The sequence below is a fragment of the Rosa rugosa genome, chromosome 3 (genome assembly GCF_958449725.1).
Source record: "Rosa rugosa chromosome 3, drRosRugo1.1, whole genome shotgun sequence".
Classification (NCBI taxonomy): Eukaryota; Viridiplantae; Streptophyta; class Magnoliopsida; order Rosales; family Rosaceae; genus Rosa; species Rosa rugosa.
Genome location: NC_084822.1, coordinates 1,069,273 through 1,090,620, shown reverse-complemented (window position 1 = coordinate 1,090,620; position 21,348 = coordinate 1,069,273). Strand labels below are relative to the sequence as shown.

The 21,348-nt window shown below is 36.9% G+C and overlaps 1 protein-coding gene and 1 long non-coding RNA gene across 2 annotated transcripts in view; both read right to left on the bottom strand.

The window, feature by feature from the left end:
- The window catches only part of LOC133739951 (uncharacterized), a 63,661-nt gene that overhangs the window by 1,945 nt on the left and 40,368 nt on the right, over positions 1-21,348 (bottom strand). The gene's annotated exons all lie outside the window — the stretch shown is intronic.
- Positions 8,492-14,150, bottom strand: LOC133738527 (TMV resistance protein N-like). The gene is made up of 6 exons (XM_062166084.1): positions 13,881-14,150; positions 13,108-13,685; positions 11,745-12,813; positions 11,329-11,604; positions 9,543-11,242; positions 8,492-9,149 (listed from the first exon to the last, which is right to left on the bottom strand). Exons 2-5 carry the CDS (start codon positions 13,599-13,601, stop codon positions 9,731-9,733), a joined length of 3,351 nt encoding a protein of 1,116 aa, XP_062022068.1. The 5' UTR covers positions 13,602-13,685; positions 13,881-14,150; the 3' UTR covers positions 8,492-9,149; positions 9,543-9,730.

Genomic DNA, 21,348 nt, shown 5'->3' with positions numbered 1-21,348 from the left:
AATCAATCTAGCAGCTGCATTCACAACAACTTTGAATTTAGCTGCTACATTCATTTGCTAAAGCCACTGCAATATTATTATTGGTGAGTCTAATTCCATTTGAAGAACCGTAATATGTTCCTTTACCTTTTTCTCTTGATAAGAACACACTATGCATTTTGTGACCAACATATTGATATTGCTGACTTTCCTTCTCTCCCAGATCTGCCTGAAGTAGCAAGAAATTTATACCTTCCAATACTATTAATTATATTCAGGTATGTCTTCAACGCAAATATTATTCTATTTACCTATAGTTCTAACTTTCCAGCTTCATCCTAAAATTAATTTGTTCTTCACTCTAAAGTTCTAGCTTAGCAAGATTTTTTTTTTTTTTTGAAAGAAAGGAGGGCAGTGCCAGTGCCCTTACACCTTATCCATTAATGAAACCATAGAATACATGAGGGGGACATAGTGCCTTAATCCCAAATTACAATAAGGATTAATTTCAGTTTACCCTCCTGAGGTTTGGGGGTGTCATCATTTCACCCCCCAAACTCTCAATTTCACTTTTTTACCCCCTGAACTTTCCAATTTCAATCAGTCGTGTCCAATTTCTACTATTCCGTCCAAATTGGACTTTGACTCTGACTTTTGAGGGGTAAAATGGTCATTTCAAGACAAAAAAAATTAAAAAAAAAAAAATTCGTTTTTTTTTTTTTTTTTTTTTCTGTTTTTTCGTTTTTATTTATTTATTTATTTTTTTTATGTTTCTTCATTTTATTTTATTTTATTTTATTTTGTCTTCAACCTATACACCACAAGTTATAATAGGTTTATAAAAATAAAAAATACTCTAGGTGGTTAAAAGCCGCTCGCTGGTCTACGATATTTGTTATATATCTCCGATAAAGTGAAGAATTTTAGGATATATCCCCAATAAAGTGAAGAAATATCTGTAAAAAATAATTTTACACTTTATCTGTAAATAAATATCTGTAAAAAATGATTTTACACACTCGCTGGTCTACGATATTTGTGATATATCTCTGATAAAGTGAAGAATTTTAGGATATATCCCCAATAAAGTGAAGAAATATCTGTAAAAAATGATTTTACACTTTATCTGTAAATATCTGTATATCCCCAATAAAGTGAAGAAATATCTGTTTAAAATCATTTTTTACAGATATTTATTTACAGATAAAGTGTAAAATTATTTTATAGATATTTCTTCACTTTATTGGGGATATATCCTAAAATTCTTCACTTTATCAGAGATATATCACAAATATCGTAGACCAGCGAGTGTGTAAAATCAAAAATCATTTTTTACAGATATTTATTTACAGATAAAGTGTAAAATTATTTTTTACAGATATTTCTTCACTTTATTGGGGATATATCCTAAAATTCTTCACTTTATCGGAGATATATAACAAATATCGTAGACCAGCGAGCGGCTTTTAACCACCTAGAGTATTTTTTTTATTTTTATAAACCTATTATAACTTGTGGTGTATAGGTTGAAGACAAAATAAAATATAAAAAAAAAAAACAGAAAAAAAAAAAACGATTTTTTTTATTTTATTTTTTTAATTTTTTTGTCTTGAAATGACCATTTTACCCCTCAAAAGTCAAAGTCAAAGTCCAATTTGGACGGAATAGTAGAAATTGGACACGACTGATTGAAATTGGAAAGTTCAGGGGGTAAAAAAGTGAAATTGAGAGTTTGGGGGGTGAAATGATTACACCCCAAACCTCAGGGGGGTAAACTGAAATTAATCCTAAAATGAATTGAGAGACAGAGCATGTGGGTTTTAGTTATGTTGAAATTATTGAGCATGATATTGATTAATTTGAACTTGATGTTTTTGTTGTGATAATTGCATATTGTTTTTGTTAGACTAAGATGGTGAAAACATGTATTTTGTGGAATTAAATATTGTTGTTTTAATTCATCCCACGAGTTGAGAAATTATAAGCATGCGTGACGTGAGTCACTTTAATTGAGTTTACTCATACGGGCTTAAAAAGTTTACCGGGTTTGTTGTTTGCAATCCCGGTGCACTATTCTATGGTGTAGGGTTTTTTGTGCAGGTTAGAATATCGAGTGATCGTCGTCGAAGCTGAGGTGTTGTTGCTGTCGTAGCTTGGACGTAGTAGGGTGCTTTGGTTTTAGTCTTCCGCTGTGTAGTGAGTTGGTGAGTGTGTTTCCATGTTGAATTGATATTCAGTTTAATTTGTAAACTCTCAGAATGTAATATGTGACTCTAAAGAACGAGTCGGTATTGACATTGTGAGCTCGGTTTGTTTAGTTGCTTGTTTTAATTGAAAAATTTTCTATGTGTTTTCTTGTGCTTGTTAAGTTTCGCGTTTCGGATTCGAATATCCTTATTCGAAATTCGGGGCGTGACAAGTTATTAGTTATAATATTTATTGAGTTCCTGAGTTATTGCAAAGAAAGAAAATAGTGATGGCACATTTTCTTTTTCTCTCAAATTTAATTTAGATATATATATTACGAGATATACATATGCTTCTTTATGTTAGCTTGTGTGTACACAGACGCAACAAGTTATCCCATAAACAAAAATGCTCCAAGAGTATTTAACATCTATCTTGGTAGTAAGCTCTCTATCTATATCTCCCACTAATATGTCTTGAAAACATTCAATATCAGGGTAATGTGGGGGTTATGGTCTATATTGTTGGTCATCATTTACTATTTACTTCAATGATATTTTTAAAGTACTATGATGTTAGGGGGGTAACTGTGGTAGTTATTTGCTTATGTGATCATTAAATAGTTTGTGCAGAATTATAAATTATCTTATTCTCATATGGAGGGAAAACACTCTTATGAGAATTGTGGCTGATGGTTTATTTGAGGCTTGCAGACAAATTAATATACAAGTTTTTGCGACCAAAGTGACAACCAAGATATAACCAAAAGAAAATAAATAAATAAATAAATAAATAAATAAAGTATGACAAAAGTCATATGTATGCGTCGCGGAAGAGCCTCCTATAGTCTCGAGGAGGAGACTATATATAAAATTGCTGAAGGGGGACGTACTATATTTGGCTTACCAAAAGAGAGGCCAGATTTGGCCTTCAATTTTGCATGGCCAAAATTTGTTCTTCAGTTCAGTGGATAGTAGCCTACGGTGGGAGAAAGTTTTAGGCTAAAATTTGGTAAATACCTTATGGTGGAAGATGCTCTGATGCACTGGCAGACCTAGGCACCTAGCATAGGGCTAGTGGGGGCTGCTGCCCACACTGCACCATCATATACACACTGATATATATATATATAGAAGCTCTAGACAATTTTATACATTTGAAAGTGTATTATGTAGCTTTTACCCCCACAAGTGTCATGATTTTGATGATTTCATGCATGTTTAATCTAATATCATAAAAATTTCTCCTTATTTTCATATGTTTTATGCATAAATTATTTTTTGGAAATGGGTGGACAAGGATTTCAGTTTTCTTTAGCTATTATGGTTTAAATTCGCCCCCGCATAACTAATTTTCTAGGTCCGCCATTGCTCTGATAGAATGGTAAACTAATTCCTATTCCAGGCTCTATTTACTGTCAGACAAAATTTTAGCACTCCAATTTCAACACTATTTAATACTAGTCAAAAGTGGATTGCAAGTTTGAAAGCAGAGTGCCAATATCATTCCTCAAACAATGTATTACCAAGTGCTATCATGTGTATTTAGTTTACTTATTTTCTCTGGAATGTAACGAATCTGTTATCTTTCTTACATGTGGAGTTTGTTAGGTGATGGTTATTTGTTCTCTATTAATTTCCAACGGTTGTTTTCTTGGCTTTACTATGCCTTCTACAGATGACCCCTTTTATTCTTGTCTGTGTTGTGTTCTTTTTTTTTTTTTTTTGAATAGAAGTTGATTTTTATTCAATAATCAATAGCTAATAGGCCATAGTTTACAAACTTACATAAGAATTCCGGCAAGAAAATCCGGTAAAACCTATCCAAGCTAAAGCAAACTAATTAACATCATTGGGAAGCTCACAATTAAGCGAGCCTATCCAAGAATGACCAAGCTTCGCCTCCTATGGAAAGAAATCATTCAACTAGCCCTCCCTTGCCAAGCACGCAATTGTGGTACAAGGAAAGAACTAGAAACGTCATAGAAGACCCATAGAAACTTAAACATCCTCACACAAGCTCTAACCCCTAGCCAGAACAATTAACCAATAAATAGCTCCTTCTCATTCGAGTTGGAGCATAAATCCACACCTGCATTATTACCTTCCGCTTTCTCTGGAGATAATATACGTTTTGCTCGACGTACATACGGACGACCCTTCTTCTTTGGAGCTGTCCCCATCGAAATTGGAACCTCCACCAACTCACCAAGGTGAAATTCCGGAGGTATAAATGCCAAACTAGGCTTAAACACCTTCTTTCTCACACCCAAACCCAGTTTTGGGCTTTTTCCAGTAGCAAGCCCAACAGAAAGCCCATCTGACCCCTCCTTTTCCGGCCCAACAGACTGCAGCCCAGATTGCATACCAGTCAAACCTGCGGTCAACCCTAATTCAAAAGTAGGGTTTCCCGCTGGTTTTTCCGGAGCTGCAGCTGCACTGATTGCAGCCCCCGACGCCGGTCCACCCTCAGCCACCACAGCCTCTCCAGCCCCCGCCGTCACCAGACCCAGCTCCGTCGGCGCCTTAAAGAGCACCTCCTGCCCCACGACCGCCGCCACAGATGCTTCCGATCCAGATGCAGATTCTAGACCACGGCTCAAGTCACCTCGGCCCGGCACCGCCAACAAGGGCGCCTCCTCCGCCAGCCTCCTGTCACAAGAACCACCCCCATGGCCGAAGAAACCACAAGCCGCACACAGCCCATGGCATTTCTCATGCTGCAGCTCCACCGTCACCGAAACAACCGGTGAAAACTCAAACATCCGTCGCGGCCAAATCCTCCGGCGGACATCTTGAATCACACGGATCCTCTGGACAGGATCCTTTCTCAGCACCGCTCCTTGGTCAACCCGCACAAAGTCCCCCAAAGCCCGTCCGATTAGAGTAAGAGCTTTCTCATTTCGCATTGCAATCTGTAACCCTTTCACAGCCACCCACACCTCAAGGAGATGCAGCGGCGCCGTATCGAGGGCAGAGATTCCATCATAATCTGCCAACAACAACATGGAGTTGTTATAGAACCAAGGACCCCCAGAGAGTACTCGATTCTTCACCTCCATCTCCTTAATTCTTATTTTATTTTGCCAACAGAGGATTAGAGTGATGAACCAACCTCTATGCATCATTTACACATCCATAGACAAGAACCTTAAAATTAGTAGGAACTGAGGTAACATGTAATTGGGAAAGTTTTGTACCATGATCATTTAGTTAAGGGCTAAATACTGTTTAGTCCCTGAACTTTTGCTGAAAAAACACTTCAATCCCTCGCCTTTTAATTTGACACGTTTACTCCTTATTCTTTCAGTTTTACACCCAATAGGTCAATTTCGTTAAACTCCGTTAAATTGTGCCGTTAACTTCCTATTTTAAGGATAAAATTATTATCATAGCCCTGACTTTCTCTTTCTTTAATTTTTTTAATTATTTTTATTCTTCTCTTTAATTTTTTTAATTGTTTTTATTCTTCTCTTTTATTTTTTCTTTCTTTTATTTTTTAATTGTTTTATTCTTCTCTTTTATTTTTTTCCTTCTGATTCATACCAATAAAATTACTAATTTTTTTAATTGTTTTTATTCTTCTCTTTAATTTTTTAATTGTTTTTATTCTTCTCTTTTATTTTTCTTCTCTTTTGAGGATAAAAATTAGTATTATAGTCCCTCCCTTGTTTCTTCTGTTATGACTAATTTTATTGGCTGCTTGGGTGAGCCGGAGAAGAGCTTAATTTGTTGCTTGACACCAATAAAATTAGTCATAACTTTTAATACGACTTTTATTAATTTTTTAAATTATTTTTAATCTTCTTTTTTATTTTTTCTTCTGATTCGCATCAATAAAATTACTAATTTTTTTAGTTGTTTTTATTCTTCTCTTTTATTGGTGCCAATCAAAAGAAAAAATTAAAGAGGAGAATAAAAATAATTAAAAAATTTGTAATTTTATTGGTGCTAATCAGAAGAAAAAATAAAAGAGAAGAATATAAACAATTAAAAAAATTAATAAAAGTCGTATTAAAAGTTATGACTAATTTTATTGGCCTCAAGCAGCAAATTAATTTCTTCTGCGGCTCACCCAAACACCCCATAAAATTAGTCATAATAGAAGAAATAAGGAGTAAACATGTCAAATTAAAGAGAAGAATAAAAACAATTAAAAAAATAGTAATTTTATTGGTATGAATCAGAAGGAAAAAAAAAAGAGAAGAATAAAAACAATTAAAAAATTAAAGAAAGAAAAAATAAAAGAGAAGAATAAAAATAATTAAAAAAATTAAAGAGAAGAATAAAAACAATTAAAAAAATAGTAATTTTATTGGTATGAATCAGAAGGAAAAAAAAAGAGAAGAATAAAAACAATTAAAAAATTAAAGAAAGAAAAAATAAAAGAGAAGAATAAAAAAAATTAAAAAAATTAAAGAGAAGAATAAAAACAATTAAAAAAATTAAAGAAAGAGAAAGTCAGGGCTATGATAGTAATTTTATCCTTAAAATAGGAAGTTAACGGCACAATTTAACGGAATGTACCTATTGGGTGTAAAACTTAAAGAACAAGGAGTAAACGTGTCAAATTAAAAGGCGAGGGACTGAAGTGTTTTTTCAGCAAAAGTTCAGGGATTAAACAGTATTTAGCCCTTTAGTTAACTTTGAGCAACCATATATAACCTTTGATCTAGACTTTTATTTTAGAAAATATTTGCATGTGTCGAAAGCTTATACTTTAGGCTTAATATCTGTATAGTGTCATACAATTTCATTTAAGAGTCAGTGGTTAATTTTAAGGCTAAAAATAGAGGTATGCATTCTGTACTTTTTGACCCAGTTGAATTTGTACTAAAAATGTAATTCCGGTTGGTTATTTGAAGTTGGTATCCTCATAAAAGTTGCAGTAGACATCTTTAAAGATCAATTTAGAATTGAAATCTCATAAAATGAAAATTTCTAGATTAAAATATGATTTTTCGAAATTGAGGGTTTGCATCAGGAAATTCTGCAATTGTCACTATGTTTTTGTTTGTTCCATTTGATTTCAACAATTTCCTTTATTCCAACTTGTTTAGGTCGACCACAAACCGAACATAGACATTCTCAACTTTCCAACAAAACTTACGACACCATTTCAGACTTTATTTGAGATAGTTATGTCATTATGAAATTGGCTAGCCATATCTATTTTTTTCACAATAAATCTGCAAGAGGTTAGTTATTTAGCACTTCAAATGAAATCCAAATATCCTGAGATTTTAGTACTATTTTCTTAAGCCATAAACTCTATAGTGAAGTATGTTCTTAAGCCAGAATGATAGCTTTGTGTTTGAAATAAATTATGTGCTTATGCATAGGAAATGTGAATTGTACTTGGATATTTACTTATTATATAGGGACAAGTATCTATGCAATAACTTGGAATCCAGGTAGGGGGATCTAGGGAACCTCTACACAACTGTATTGTATGCATATATGTTGCTTGACATGTTTGTTTTGGAATCAATAAATATTTGATGCAATTACATTGCGAAGTATATATTATCAATTGATGCATCATCCAGTGAGTATGTATGAAGTATAAGGGTGGCGATCGTGATATGTGTAACGCTATTGGTATAAGAAAGTTTGAAGTTTATTTTTTGCGTAATTGAGTCCATAACCTCAACAGGTACTAGATCCCAGGTATGCCTATTGTTAATGCGCATTTAGTATAGGATTGAAAGGGTAATTCAGGACTGGCGAAAGGGGCATGGACAAGATGACTAGCAAAAGAGGGCTAGGGGAATTGATTTTGGGTGGGGGTTAATTCATGTAGTTGAATATTCAGGGTCACTTTCGTGGTAAAATACATGGTATGGACATGTAGGCTCAGTATATTCTACTATGTGGATTATTGGGAATAGAACATGCATTCATGCATAGTACCATATGATGATTGTTTGGTTATTTTTTGTTTGAAGAGAGGAATATATAGCTTCCTTCTGAGCCACAGGTAGAGCTCACCCCTTAACAGTCTTGCAGGTGATTAAACACAAGAACTATGAAGATTAGTGATCGAAAATAATTAGAGTTAGTTGGAGTTTTGAATATGTAAGATCATTATACAGGAAATGAATACTCTTAGTGATCTTGAGTTGTACGTATCCTTATACTGAAATGAGAAGCCAATTCCATTAAGAAAGTAATCAATTTTATTTTCTATTCGTTTATTTATATTTTTACTCACACCTCGTATTTCCAGAAAATGTTAAATAAATTCTTACCCCAATGTAGGGGCTTGACAAGCATGGATTAGAAAAAGTGACTTCTAAACTACCAAAAATGCATGACACTAGAGGTGAAAGGAACAAATATTTTATTAATGCATTTTGAATCAAGAGTCATAGACATGAAAAATATAACTATCGGAATCGATAGATAATTAAATGGAACTTATTTGATAAGTGTGGTTTCCTCCTTAACATTACTTAAGGAAATTAACAATACATATTACAAATTGAATACATGCTTAAAACAATACATCATACAAAGAGTAGCTAAAAAATGAGAAGAACAAAGATCAACAATGTGTCTCTATTTCTCCTCTCTCTCTGTCTCTCTCTTATTCTCTTCAAGAAAGCTCTGTATCTAGTACAACCTTGCTCTTCCTCTTCAAGAAAGCTCTGTATATAGTACAACGCTCTTCCTCTTCAAGAAAGCTCTGTATATAGTACAACCTTGATCTTCATTGCAACTTGTTCTCCGAAATTGGCTAAATTGTCAAGTCTGATGGCAAATGTCTCTAATCATAAATGCTTCCATATATAGCTTTTCTCTTTATCAATTGCTTTATTGACTACATATTTTACTCCTCTCATTTTTAATGTGCAAGAGAAACAAGTTACGTACAAATGTACAATGCTTCGAGGATTGAAAAGTTAATTCCTAATTTCATGCCAGCTTTTCTCATGAAATTCTTCGTATACTCTTCCATTTGTATCAATTGCATGCACTTACCTACATGAATCAAACAAACATAAAGTGAATTCAACAATTGATGGCATACAACACAATTAATGTAACGAGAAAACATTCCATCAATTCAAAACGTGCATGTAAGCTACACATGCTATTGGAACAATGAGAAGATGTGTTGCACTTATTCATTTAATTAAAATGGAAAACTACTAATGCTAAAACGAGAACTCAATTTAGTATATGAAAATAGATAAATTGCTCCCGTATTTTTAACAGTTATTTATTTAAGAGAAACACTTATAAGAACACAATAACGAACTAAATAACTCAAACTAATTAAACTAAGTTACTAACAAATACAAATTACGGATATAGTAGCCAATCTGCAAGTAAAATGAGAAAAACTCATATGAATCATTATCTTCATCGTACCTCCACAGGGGAAAATGTTGTTGCGGCATCTGGCTGTGAAAATGTTGGAATCATCTTTGAATTTGTTCCTAACCTCTTTCCATATTATGTGTATCCTCGTAAAGAGAAATGTTGCTGCTGGAGTGGGCGTATCTTCATATTCATGTGTCACCTCCTGCATATCATCCATATCCCCGTAAAGAGGTGTTTCAGCTGGAATGGGTCACTAGTCTCTTGTATTCTTCCACATCTTGCTCATACACCAAGCGAACACCACACTTTTTTACCATGCCAGGCCCTGAATTTCTGAATGAAAACACTAGTTGATTGCAACTATTTTGCCACTCTGTACCAAAGCTTATATCACGAGACACATAGAATAGCCAAAGATGATCTGAAACAGGCTGGACATCAGTTGATAATAGAGGCGCAGGGTACTCTTCTTTTCCATTTACTTCTAAAACACAGGAGAGCTCCCATCCACTGCCGAAAACTTCAAAAACAGCACATAAAGCATATCCCATCCACTTACCATCATTCCAATCTGGAGTTAGGTCTACACTTACTGAAGAACCCACTCTTTGATGACTGAACAACCGAGGAATTTGACTTCCAGGAATTACAATTTCAAATCTATCACCTGGCACCGTAAGGTATCTTTGGAGCATAGTAAATGTGATAACATCGTTGCTTTGTATGACCATTCCAAAGCAGTTGATGAAATTGAAACATGAGCAATTCAACCCGGCCAAATTCAATGGGTATTGCATCTCGTTCAATGAACTGCAACCATCGGCTGTTAGTTCTAAATTTTTATCTGATGAGAGAACTGGAAGTTGTTGAAGCTTGCTGCAACGACTCAAGTACAAATTCTCAAGCTTAGGAAGCTGGCTAATGCTTCCAGGAAGGCTAATGAAATTGTTTCCGCTTAAGTTCAGCGATAACAAAGAGGACAAACAGCCAATATCACTAGGGAGTGCTCCATCCCAGAGATTTCTGTTACTCAAATCTAATTCCCTCAAAGAACTCAGCCCTGATAGAGGAGGCAAGATTGAACTCTTCATTGGAAATAATCGATAATAGAGGGACATATACCATGGTTGCTGTGATGACCATTTCTTTCCACAAAAAAGTAATGATTTTAGATTTTTTGGAAGGACAATGGATGATGACCATTCTCTTATAGCAGTTCTGCTTACATCAATCTTCTCCAAAAGCTCTAATTTGCCAAGGCTCTGTGGAAATTCAGCTAGCTTTGAGCATCCAGAAACATCCAGACTTTTAAGGACCTCCAAACTGCCAATGGTACTCGGAAGACTCTTTAGATTTATGCAATCTCTTAAATTCAGTGATGAAAGGCTACTCAGATGTTCTATTGACGAAGGTATACTTTCAATAGCAGTTCCATCTAAAGAAAGTTCCAATACTAGATCCATACAACCATCGAATTCAGGAATCTTTCTAACCTTTGAGCAACCAGAAAGAATAAGAATCTCAAGTATTGCAATTTCAAACTTATCTGGAAGGCTCACAAGACTCTTGCAGTCTTTAAGATTCAAGAACTTGAGCTTTTTCAGAACTCCTATGGATGGGTGAAACTCCTCTAGACTCTCGCATCCCTCAAGATCTAATCTTTCAAGATTTTGGATCTTTATGAAATCTGGGGTTCTTGTCAAATCTTTTGAATGACTAAGGTTCATCACTCTCAACATGTCAAAATTCTGTGGAAGTTACACGGAAATGTAGAATGATTAGATTCAGCAAAGCCATTCTAATTTAACAAATGTTATACTAGTAAACCTTGTACCTTTATTCCATTCCAAAGCTGTTTAATGCTGCTATGACACATGGTAAGTTCCACAAGCTCATCCGGTTCGAAATCTGGGGGGAGATTTGTTAGAGAATAACCCCTCCATTCGATAAATTGCAACGACTGAGGAACACATCTCAGGTCTTTGGAAGGGTGCACATTATGCAGTTTGAGCAATTTAAGATTAAGCATGTTAGAAAATGCTTCAGGGTGGCAAACTTCCCATTTTGATTCAGGCAATTCTTGGACAATGCCTGAAATTGCTGCTGTTCCCTAATAACCAAGGATAAAGAACAAGTCAGTTGCACAATATTATAAAGCATACCTGACTGACACATTATAAGGGCCAGAAGATTAGTATAAATAAAAAGTTTATTTGATGCTTTTTGATTGCTAAATCCAACTATACTTACCGTATTGTTCCTCAAAACATGGATGATGTCCTTGTAAAGCCACAATCTGCTACGTCCGCCGGGGTCTTGAGATTGTTGACGAACAATAGATTGACCCATTTTTTGTAATAAATCATGCATACAAACCATGTTATCTGAAATTGATATAAGAGACCTTTTGATAAGGATATCTATGTCAATTCCTAGATCAAAACAATTGGCAAGTATTTGAAGTACCCTATCTTTATACATTCCTCTAAAGAAACATGCAATATCAAGGAAAATACTTTTCTGCTGCTGATTTAATCCCTCATAACTTATTTTAAGTATGTCCATAATTTCACCATTGAAACTTCCATTCAGTTTCCTCAATTCCCCGTGCCATGACTCTTGATCACTTCCATGCAAAAGTGATCCCAAGACTTTAAGAGCTAAAGGAAGACCATTGGCATAATTGACAAAACGTTTAGACAGAGGCATATAATCACCATGCGGAAAATCTCTTCCAAAAGCTTCCCAGCTAAAAAGTCGAAGAGCATCATCATCATTTAAGCCCTGCATCTTATATATCCTTTCTATACCACATGCAATTAGCAAGCGTTCATCTCTAGTGGTAATGATGATTCTACTCCCAGGATAAAACCACTTTGGGTCGCCACATAACTTTCTTAACTGATTTATATGGTCCACGTCATCGAGAATGAGAAGAACCTTTGTCCGAAGTAAGAAATGTCTCAATCTCTCTTCTTCATGCATGTTCCAATCTCTTATATCTCTATTCATGAGGTTCATGCAAAGTTTTCTTTTTAGATTGGCTAGATCATCAACCCTAACTCTCTCAAGAAAGCTACTAGCTTCAAATTCAGTACAGATCCTCCTATAGGCTGTTTCAGCAAGGGTTGTCTTACCCATCCCCCCCAACCCGCATATCCCTATAAGGCGAACATTGTTTGACCCTGTATCCAAAAGGGAATCTAGTTGCTCTAGTCTTGACTCAATTCCAACTAGCTTTTCTGCAGGCTCCAACAATACAGGACGTACTTTGTCTCGTACCTCTTCAACAATTTCTTTGATGAGCTCCGGCTCAGATCTACAAGAAGAAAACAAAATAACTCCAAGGCATGAACTAACAAGAGTCGTAAACAGACAAAAAAGATAAAACAACTAAACATGCCCGTCTGTTTTTTTCTTTTTCTTTTTTGCCACTTGCAGTCAACTCTATTTGTAAGTCAAGACAATCAATAAAATTATAGTAATCACTTCTCTCCTAGGTAAAGGTACTTACAAAGTTCTCATAAATTGCGACCTTAGAGGTAAGAAATACAGGCCAATTGCTCATTTATGAAGACTTATGAACTGAGGGAAAGAAAGAAGTAATACTAACCTATCCTTTGAAGTCCACCCTTTGATCTTCGCCACTTTCCCTAAAGCAGCTCTCCATTCTACCACCTTCTCTTTGTGATCCAGAAATCTTTCTTCAAGTTTAGTGAATGCTTGTTCAAAAGTTCCCAATTGTTTTCCAACATCTGAGGGCTCCACAGAATAGAAAATTGGTAGAACTCCCCCCCTTGCTTCCATGCACTCTAAAATCTTTGAAAGCTCTCTCAGGCACCACGTTGAAGAAGCATATTCCTGAGAAATCACAACGATGGCAAGCCTTGATTGTTCAATTGCTGAGAAGAGGTCAGAAATCGGTTTCCCTATTCGAAGCTCGTCTTCATCCAAGAAAACTTTTGAGATTCCTTGATCAAGCAATTTTTCATGTAAATGGGCAGTAAAGCCCAGGCGCGTTTCACCCTTAAAACTCAAAAACACATCGTATCTCCATTCAGGATCTGAAGCAACAGATGAACCAGCTCCGTGGTTACTTGATGCCATTAGAGACCAGTTTTCTCTTCTACAACCTTACAGGCGATGGTGTCAAGGAATCTAAAGCATATCATTAATTTCCGAAGCAATTTCCTGAACATAGTCCAATCAATTCAAATAAGCAATTTGCTAAGTATTTTAAACCATTTTAGTACAAATCAAATATTAACAGAAAAAAGAAGAAGAAGCATGACTATAGATTTCCGATTGCTCATCATCTTGTGTGATCGATCTAATCTGTGAAACTCTATATACTATACATACTGTGCAGAAGTATCAAAAATTTACCTGCTACACTTAAGCTTTGGCTCTTGCGCTCTAGTCCCTTATTGAATTGAAGGGAATTCTTCTCAATTGGGGCAATTTCAAACTCTATTTCCCTTCAGCTTTCCCAAAATTTTCAAATCCAAGTCAAACTAGCGAAAGAATATCATCAGCAACAAAAAGATGACTCAGAAGAAGAGACAAAATGAAAAAGAAGGGGGAAGATACAGAACCATTTCATGCGCAATGTAAAGAAATCATGAGATAAAGAAACTAATAATTCAGTTGAATGAGGCTGGGTATACGTTAAGCGTACCGAGAGGAGTGATTTGACTTGATGGTCGTCACTTTCTATTGGGACCGACAAAAAATATATTCGTTCGTCACTTCGTCATTGACCTTCTGGCCCATATAACAGTAAACACCAATTTAAATTCTTTTCTTTTATCAATTTTAAATTCAATAAGTCACTTGTTCGGCAGGACTAATACATTAACTATATAGTTATTTTTAAAATTGTGCAATTTTAATCATATAGTCACAATGATTCATAAAAGTTTGACAGTTATGAATAATTTGAGATTAACACAATAAATATTAAACTAACAATAACAAGAACACTTGAAGTACATCATATTACCAAACAATCAATATGATATGTTTTATTGAATCATAAATTGAAGTACATCATACTAACTTGTGAAATATAACAATTTTGCTCCATTCATAATAGCTATTTGTAAGTAATATGATATGTTTTATTGAATCATAAGTTGATATGTAGACAAAAGATTAAAGAGAAACATAACCTTTGCTTGAATATTCATGGTTCATTAGCTAAATATAACTTGTCATTTTAGCAAAATTTAAATTTAACTCAGCTATAGATATTTCATTGAGTTGAATTTTGCTTTAAAAATAGTTAGATATAGCTAAAAATAAAATTTAACTATTTTATTGGAGATGTCTTAAAAAGACACAATTTTAAGAAGGGGAAATGATCATTTACCCAATTTTGGGGCTAATTAACCCCAATTACCCAAACACTCTAAGAGATTGACTACTTAAACAACAAGTTACACTTTTTAACCCCATTTACCCATCTTTTCAAAACGGTCATGCTTTTCCTCTATATTTCTGCCGATTTTGCCCTTTTATAACTGACATCTTTCAAATTCATAACAGTAACGAGATTTAGGGAGAGAAGCTCTCCGATTTTAGAGAGAGAGAGGATCGGCTTTATTTCCAGAGTGAGGATCGGCTAATTTCCAGAGAGAGAAGCTCGTCTGTTTTGAAAGATTGAAGCTCTCACATTTTAGAGAGAGAAATGAGCTGTGCGATTTGTAGAGAGAGGAGTCGTGCGTTTTCTAGAGTGAGAAGCTCTGCGATTTCTTTTGAGAGAAGACCTGCGATTCCTAGAGAGAGAAGATCTGTTGCGATTATCACATGGAGCGAGATGGAGCTCCTCTTTCTGTTCCTCCATTGCGGTTAGCTTCTTCTTCTATCTGTGATTGTTTTATATTTAGCTCGATTTGAATTTCTACGTCTTTTCTGTGTACGATTTGCTTTGTAATAAGCACAAAAACAGGTAGAATACTCTTCAAAGCACTAATTTATGTACTAACTTCACCAGGTCAAGACATTACTGGGGGGCAATAATCACATTATTGCCCCCCAGTAATTGGCAGCAGACAAGCTCAGTTTGTTATACTCACCCAGTTGTCGAAGCCTGGGGTGTCCTACACCTCATCATCCAGCTCGATGTTGCCCAGTCCTATATCTGCAGTCCATGGTCCAGCTTTGATTAGATCATGTTACATTCATAAGTCAGTTCTACGTAATAAGCTACGTAAAGTGCATGAAAATACAGTTTTCTTGTTTTGCTTACCACAGCCAGGTTCTCATTCTTGAAAAGCTGTTCCAAGTTGAAAATTTCTTTTATTGACCATCGAAGAAACCTTGGAGTTTCATTCTGCTTGCCCGGGATCCAGGTCTTCGCCTTCGTCTTCTCGAGGAACCAGTAATAAATCAGAAGTAGGCATCCATTCATTGTTGCAGGACTGTTTCTCCTATATTTTTGCAGCCCTTCCATCAAGAAGACAAGAAGTCCAGAATCAACCTTGGCCAATTGTACATGTTGATGGTCCCAATGTGTTCGCAAACAGCGACTATATCCCATGTAATCTGAGCCCCGGTTCTGTTGAAGAAGAACGTGCTGAACAGGTACGTGATCATCAACATGGCTAACTTCCTTGCGTCCTTCAGTTTTGCCGGCTTCTTCAACTCAGTTATGAGCTTTGTTTCCACATCAGATCTAAGGACAGCCTGCTTCTTCGAAGGGCTGCCAAATATTGGGGAGTCTTCCATTTCGTGCCTGACCACCCTCTTGTTCACGTTGAACACTTCTCATTCGGCAGGAAGGTGAAACAAAGCTGTGATGTCTGCTTCCGTAATTTCCATAACAACATCACCAAACTTCCACTTGTTGTCCTTGCGGTCGAAGTGCCTCATTATTACCTCCAAGTCCGCTTCATGTTTGTGGAGCTGGTTCTCGGTTATCTTGTCTTCCCAGAATGGTTCGATCATCTCACCAAAATCCGTACCCCTCAAAATTTCCTTTGTTTCTTCTGGTATTCTCTCCTTGTGTGCGTCTACCACTGCCTTCATTCAATCTTAACTTTTTAGACCTCCTTCTTCGGTTCTTCCTTCTTCTTTGTCCCTTTTATTGCCTTCTTCCCTTTACTCTTCAGCGGTTGAACATTTCTCCTCTTCCTTGTTACTTCTTCGCCTGAATCGTCTTCTTCTTCAATTGTTTTCCTTTTTGGCTGTTGTCTTGTTTTTATGATAAACCTCTTCGTTGTCTGTTCGCCTTGTGATTCTGATTTGTCTTCGAGTGATTGTTCTGAATCTTGATTGATCCCTTCTTCTGCAGAGGCTTCATCCGTGATCTCTTCTGCCTCTTGTCGCTTCCTCTTTCTAATTTGGTCCAGTTTCTTTTGAAGTGGCTGGTTAAATGTACTCTCAGTTCCCACATCGAAACACTCTGAACTACGGACAGATTCTTCAGATTCACTCAACAAGGTGAATTTAGGTCTAGACATTCTGTGCAGCAAAAAAAACCAAAATGATCATTTTAGTAACAACATTAGAAGATTACTGGCCAGAAATAAAAACATTATTGAGGCGCAATAATGAGTCTACTGCCCCCCAATAGACCCCCAAACAAAACACCACTTTCTATGGTTCACAGAGTGTTGCACATTTTTACACGCAAAACAACAGATTACTTCTCAAATCCACACATTTTTGGGAGGCAGTAATGTGTTTATTGCCCCCACTAGACCAGCAATAGACACACCATTTCAATCAGTCACAGACTACTGCTATTTAATAAACCAAAAAAACAGAAGAACACATTCCAAAGACCTAATTACAAGGGATAAATGAACCACAGTTAAGACATTACTGGTTGGCAATAATCTCCCTATTGCCCCCCAGTAGACCACCAGAAATAACTCCTTTTACATTCAAATAGCAGATTAGAGTACTGAAATAAACAGAACATTGATCATTGACCCCCAATACAAAGTCTATTGGGGGGTAATAGAGTTATGTTTTTATGGTTAGGACTTCAAAATAGGCTTTCAATCAGTCTGCATTATCACTCAATTACCAGTTTATAATCAATGAACAACTTCCCGAACAGTATTCCACACATGCAAATTAGAAACCCTAGTTTTCACAGATTTTCGCACATGCAAAGTCAATATCACTGATTTCATAGAAATGAACCAAATTGAAGCCATAAACAAGTTTAAATGCAACATTTATGTAATAGATTCGGCAGAAAACATGAAAATCTGGAAAAATTAGTCGGAAATCGAATTTTTACCTCTTTCGAAAGCTGGAGGAACAAGAAGCGTTGCCGGACCGAGAAAATTACTCGACGGTCTTCGGTGAGTAGCGAGGTCGTTTACCCGGGATTAGAGAGAGAGAGATAGACCGAGCGAGAGAGAGAGAGAGAGAGAGAGAGAGAGAATATGGAGGGACGGAGAGTTTCAAACGGATTTGACTTGTGAGGGAGAGAGAAAACTGGCAAGATTTGAGTCGTGTATTTAGTGGTTAGTGGCAGTTTTGTAATTCGTGATATTTTCGGAGCCTATATGCGTCGTGTCACTGGTGGTTTGAGTGAGTGGGCACAAACAAAACTAGGTGGAGTGTTTGGGGAAATGTTGGGCCATATTTGAGTAAGTGGTCACGGCTCCTTTTAAGAAAGCATTCCCGCCAATAAATTTATAACGTGCTTTATGCTTCGTTTACCAAACACGTAATCGATATATATTGTTTAAAATAAGTGATTATACGTCCGAAACCACAAATACCAAGCCCAACATCGAAACTAGGGATTACATACTCTAATACAATTTATTGTCACTGTTGAAGGATATTGACACTTAGTGTGCCTAGTCAAACTAGGATAAGTTCTATAGTTGTAATAGGAGAAGTTTCCTACTCCAAGTTAGAATAGGAATCCTTGTACTCTTAGATTATGCACTTTGTAATCCCTATATATAGGGCTCCTATTCTCTATAATGAAATACACTTCTCTCATCAATCTCTCTCAATACCAATATACTTAAACACGTTATCAGCACGAGCCCTAAACCACAAAAGCTAAAACCCAAAAACCTGAAAAGAAATTGTTCTCCTCAAAAATCTGCCGCAAGCTCCTAGCCCTCGCTAGCCTCGCTCGCTGCTGCTGCCCTGCGCGCCCCTGCGCCCACTGCTGCCCCACACGCCTCCGCAGCCCCTGCTGCCCCGCGCGCACCTCCGCAGCCCCTGCTGCCCCGCGCGCACCTCCGCAGCCCCTGCTGCCCCGCGCACACCTGCGCACACTGCTGCCCCTGCAGTGCACCTGCCTTAGCTACTCCTCTTTCTTCTGCTGCAACTCGCTGCCACTGCAGCACCCCTGCAGCCCCTACTACCTCGCACCGCTACACGCCTCTACTCGGATTACTTCGCTCCATGACGCCTGTATCGACACGCGCGTGATCCAAAACCAACAAGTAAGTATCCAAAAGAGTAAGTTTTGAAGTTCCTAAAATTTGAAATTTAAATATTTCTTCTTTTTCTCGGGGACTTAAAAACCTCCCTTCTTCTTCATCCCACCTTTCATAGAACGTGGGTTCGATTCAAAGCGGAATCGTGGGGATTCGCGCTATAAACGAACTAAGAGTGTTCGTAAAGACTTCGGACTAAGAGCGTCCGCAAGCATCGATTTATGACCTTATAAACATCATTGTTTCGGTCTAATCCAATTTTCTTGGAAATCGATTTCTTGGTAGCATAGCTCGGAAATCTTAATATTTAGTTGTCGTGGAAGTTTTAACTCCGAAACTAATATATTTCTTCTTCTTATTTCAGGATGTCAAAACTTGACTTTCCTATCCTTGACTCAACTGGCTCGGAATATCATAGTTGGGTCACGGATGTTGAGAATCATCTCACTTCAAAAGGGATCCTACCCGTAATTCAGGCACCAAATCCAGATCTCCTATTCGGGCGTACGGCTACGAATAATGCCACCGCCCTTATTTTGATAAGGTGCCACATGGATAAATCACTCCGATTGGAGTATATGGCAATCAAGGATGCTAGAGAATTATGGGTTGCGCTTGAAGAGCGTTTTGGTAATGTAAAGGATACCCTCCTCCCTGACTTGAAAGTTCAATGGAACAATCTACGATTTGCTGACTTCAAGTCTGTAGCTGAATATAATTCAGAAGTTCTTCGCCTCAAAACCATGTTGGGGTTCTGTGGACAACCTGTCACAGAGCAAGAACTAATTGAGAAAACTCTCTCCACCTTCCCCGTCTCAGCTATTTTGCTATCAAAGCAATACCGAACTGAATTCAATACTGGACGGCTCACGAGGTTTCATCAGCTAATTAATATTATGTCTGTAGCTGAAAAGCATGATAATATCCTCGTGAAGAATTATAATTCAAGGCCCATCGGAACTAAGAGTGTTCATGAGGCAAATTATAATAATGCACCCAAAGGAGGGCACAAGGAGCGGAACCCTAAGAATAAGGGACACAACGGACGTTCTGGTCCATATAACCGCCCTACAAAGGAAGGTACTCGTCAGAATGAAGGACGATCACGTGGCAATACATGGCAACGTGGGAGAGGAGGCCGTGGGGCTCCAGGACGTGGAGGAGCCACCCAAGGCAATGGGAATGGCGCCAACTCCTATAAAGGAAGCCACCCAAGTGCAAACAATGCACCTCAATTAAAGGGAGGAAATCACAATGACATGTGTCATCGATGTGGATCTAGTGAGCACTGGTTCAAACAATGCAAAGCAAGCAAACAATTAGCTGCGCATTACAAGGCATTTAGAGACTTCAGAGAGCATGAAGCCAATCTTGCCGAAAATATAGAAGAAGATGGTGATGATGCCAACGTCAATCTCACCATAGCGGACTTCAAATCTGACAAGGAATTGCACAAGTATGCTGCAGATTTTGATTAGTATAGTCCTTTATATTTCCAAGAATTATGTAATGGCTATTATGCCTTAAATCAATAAAATGACTTATTGTATTAACTTTTTCCCTCTAGGCGTACTCAAGAGTACTTGTGATGTCTAGGCAAGGTTTGATATGAGAGAACGGTTTTAAAAGTGAGCAACGCTCCACCAAAATCTCGCATTACCTTACCTGGTCACAACTAAATTGAAATTACCGAACGGATTGAGTGACTACGATTTGTCTACGGTTTGATTTTTATGTTGGATTAGATTTTGGTCAAGAAACTTTGATGTAATCATTGGCTATTCTTAATAAAGTATCGATTTATTTTATTCAATGTCTTGGACATGTTTTAATTTCGAACTTTATTATTTTTCAGTATGTTTCCTGGAGAGCTAGAATGCCTCGTGGATAGTGCCACTACACATACTATCCTTCGAAATAGGCAACTATTTCTATGGATGACACCATCTCGATCTTCCGTGACTACGATGGCTGGATCATCTCGATTGATCCATGGTCGAGGACCAGCTCAATTTATGTTGCCAAATGGCACGACTTTAAATGTCACCGAAACTCTTTATGCTCCTAGGGCAGGAAGAACCCTATTAAGCTTCAAAGATATAAGAGCTAATGGTTTTCATGTGGAAACACATTGTGAGAATGGACAAGAGTTCCTTTGCATCACCTCTAATGACTACGGACATAAACGAGTCTTAGAGAAACTTATGTGTCGCTCTAGTGGGTTGTATGCAACCACTATTCAAGTCATTGAATCCAACCATGTCATGAGAGATGATTTATGGGATTCCGACACATATAAGCTTTGACACGACCGTTTGGGACACCCAGGTCGTGACATGATGATCCGTATATTAAAGACTTCACACGGACATCCCTTTTTCAGAACGAAAAGAAGTAAAACTCGGTTTTTGGACACCGAAGGAGCCCCTGCG

Coding starts and splice junctions, on each gene's coding strand:
- LOC133738527 (XM_062166084.1), bottom strand. CDS start 13,601: ATGGCATCAAGTAACCACGGAGCTGGTTCATCTGTTGCTTCAGATCCT. Junction 12,814..13,107: donor GGGTGGACTTCAAAGGATAG/GTTAGTATTACT, acceptor TTCTTCTTGTAG/ATCTGAGCCGGAGCTCATCA. Junction 11,243..11,328: donor AGCTTTGGAATGGAATAAAG/GTACAAGGTTTA, acceptor TAACTTCCACAG/AATTTTGACATGTTGAGAGT.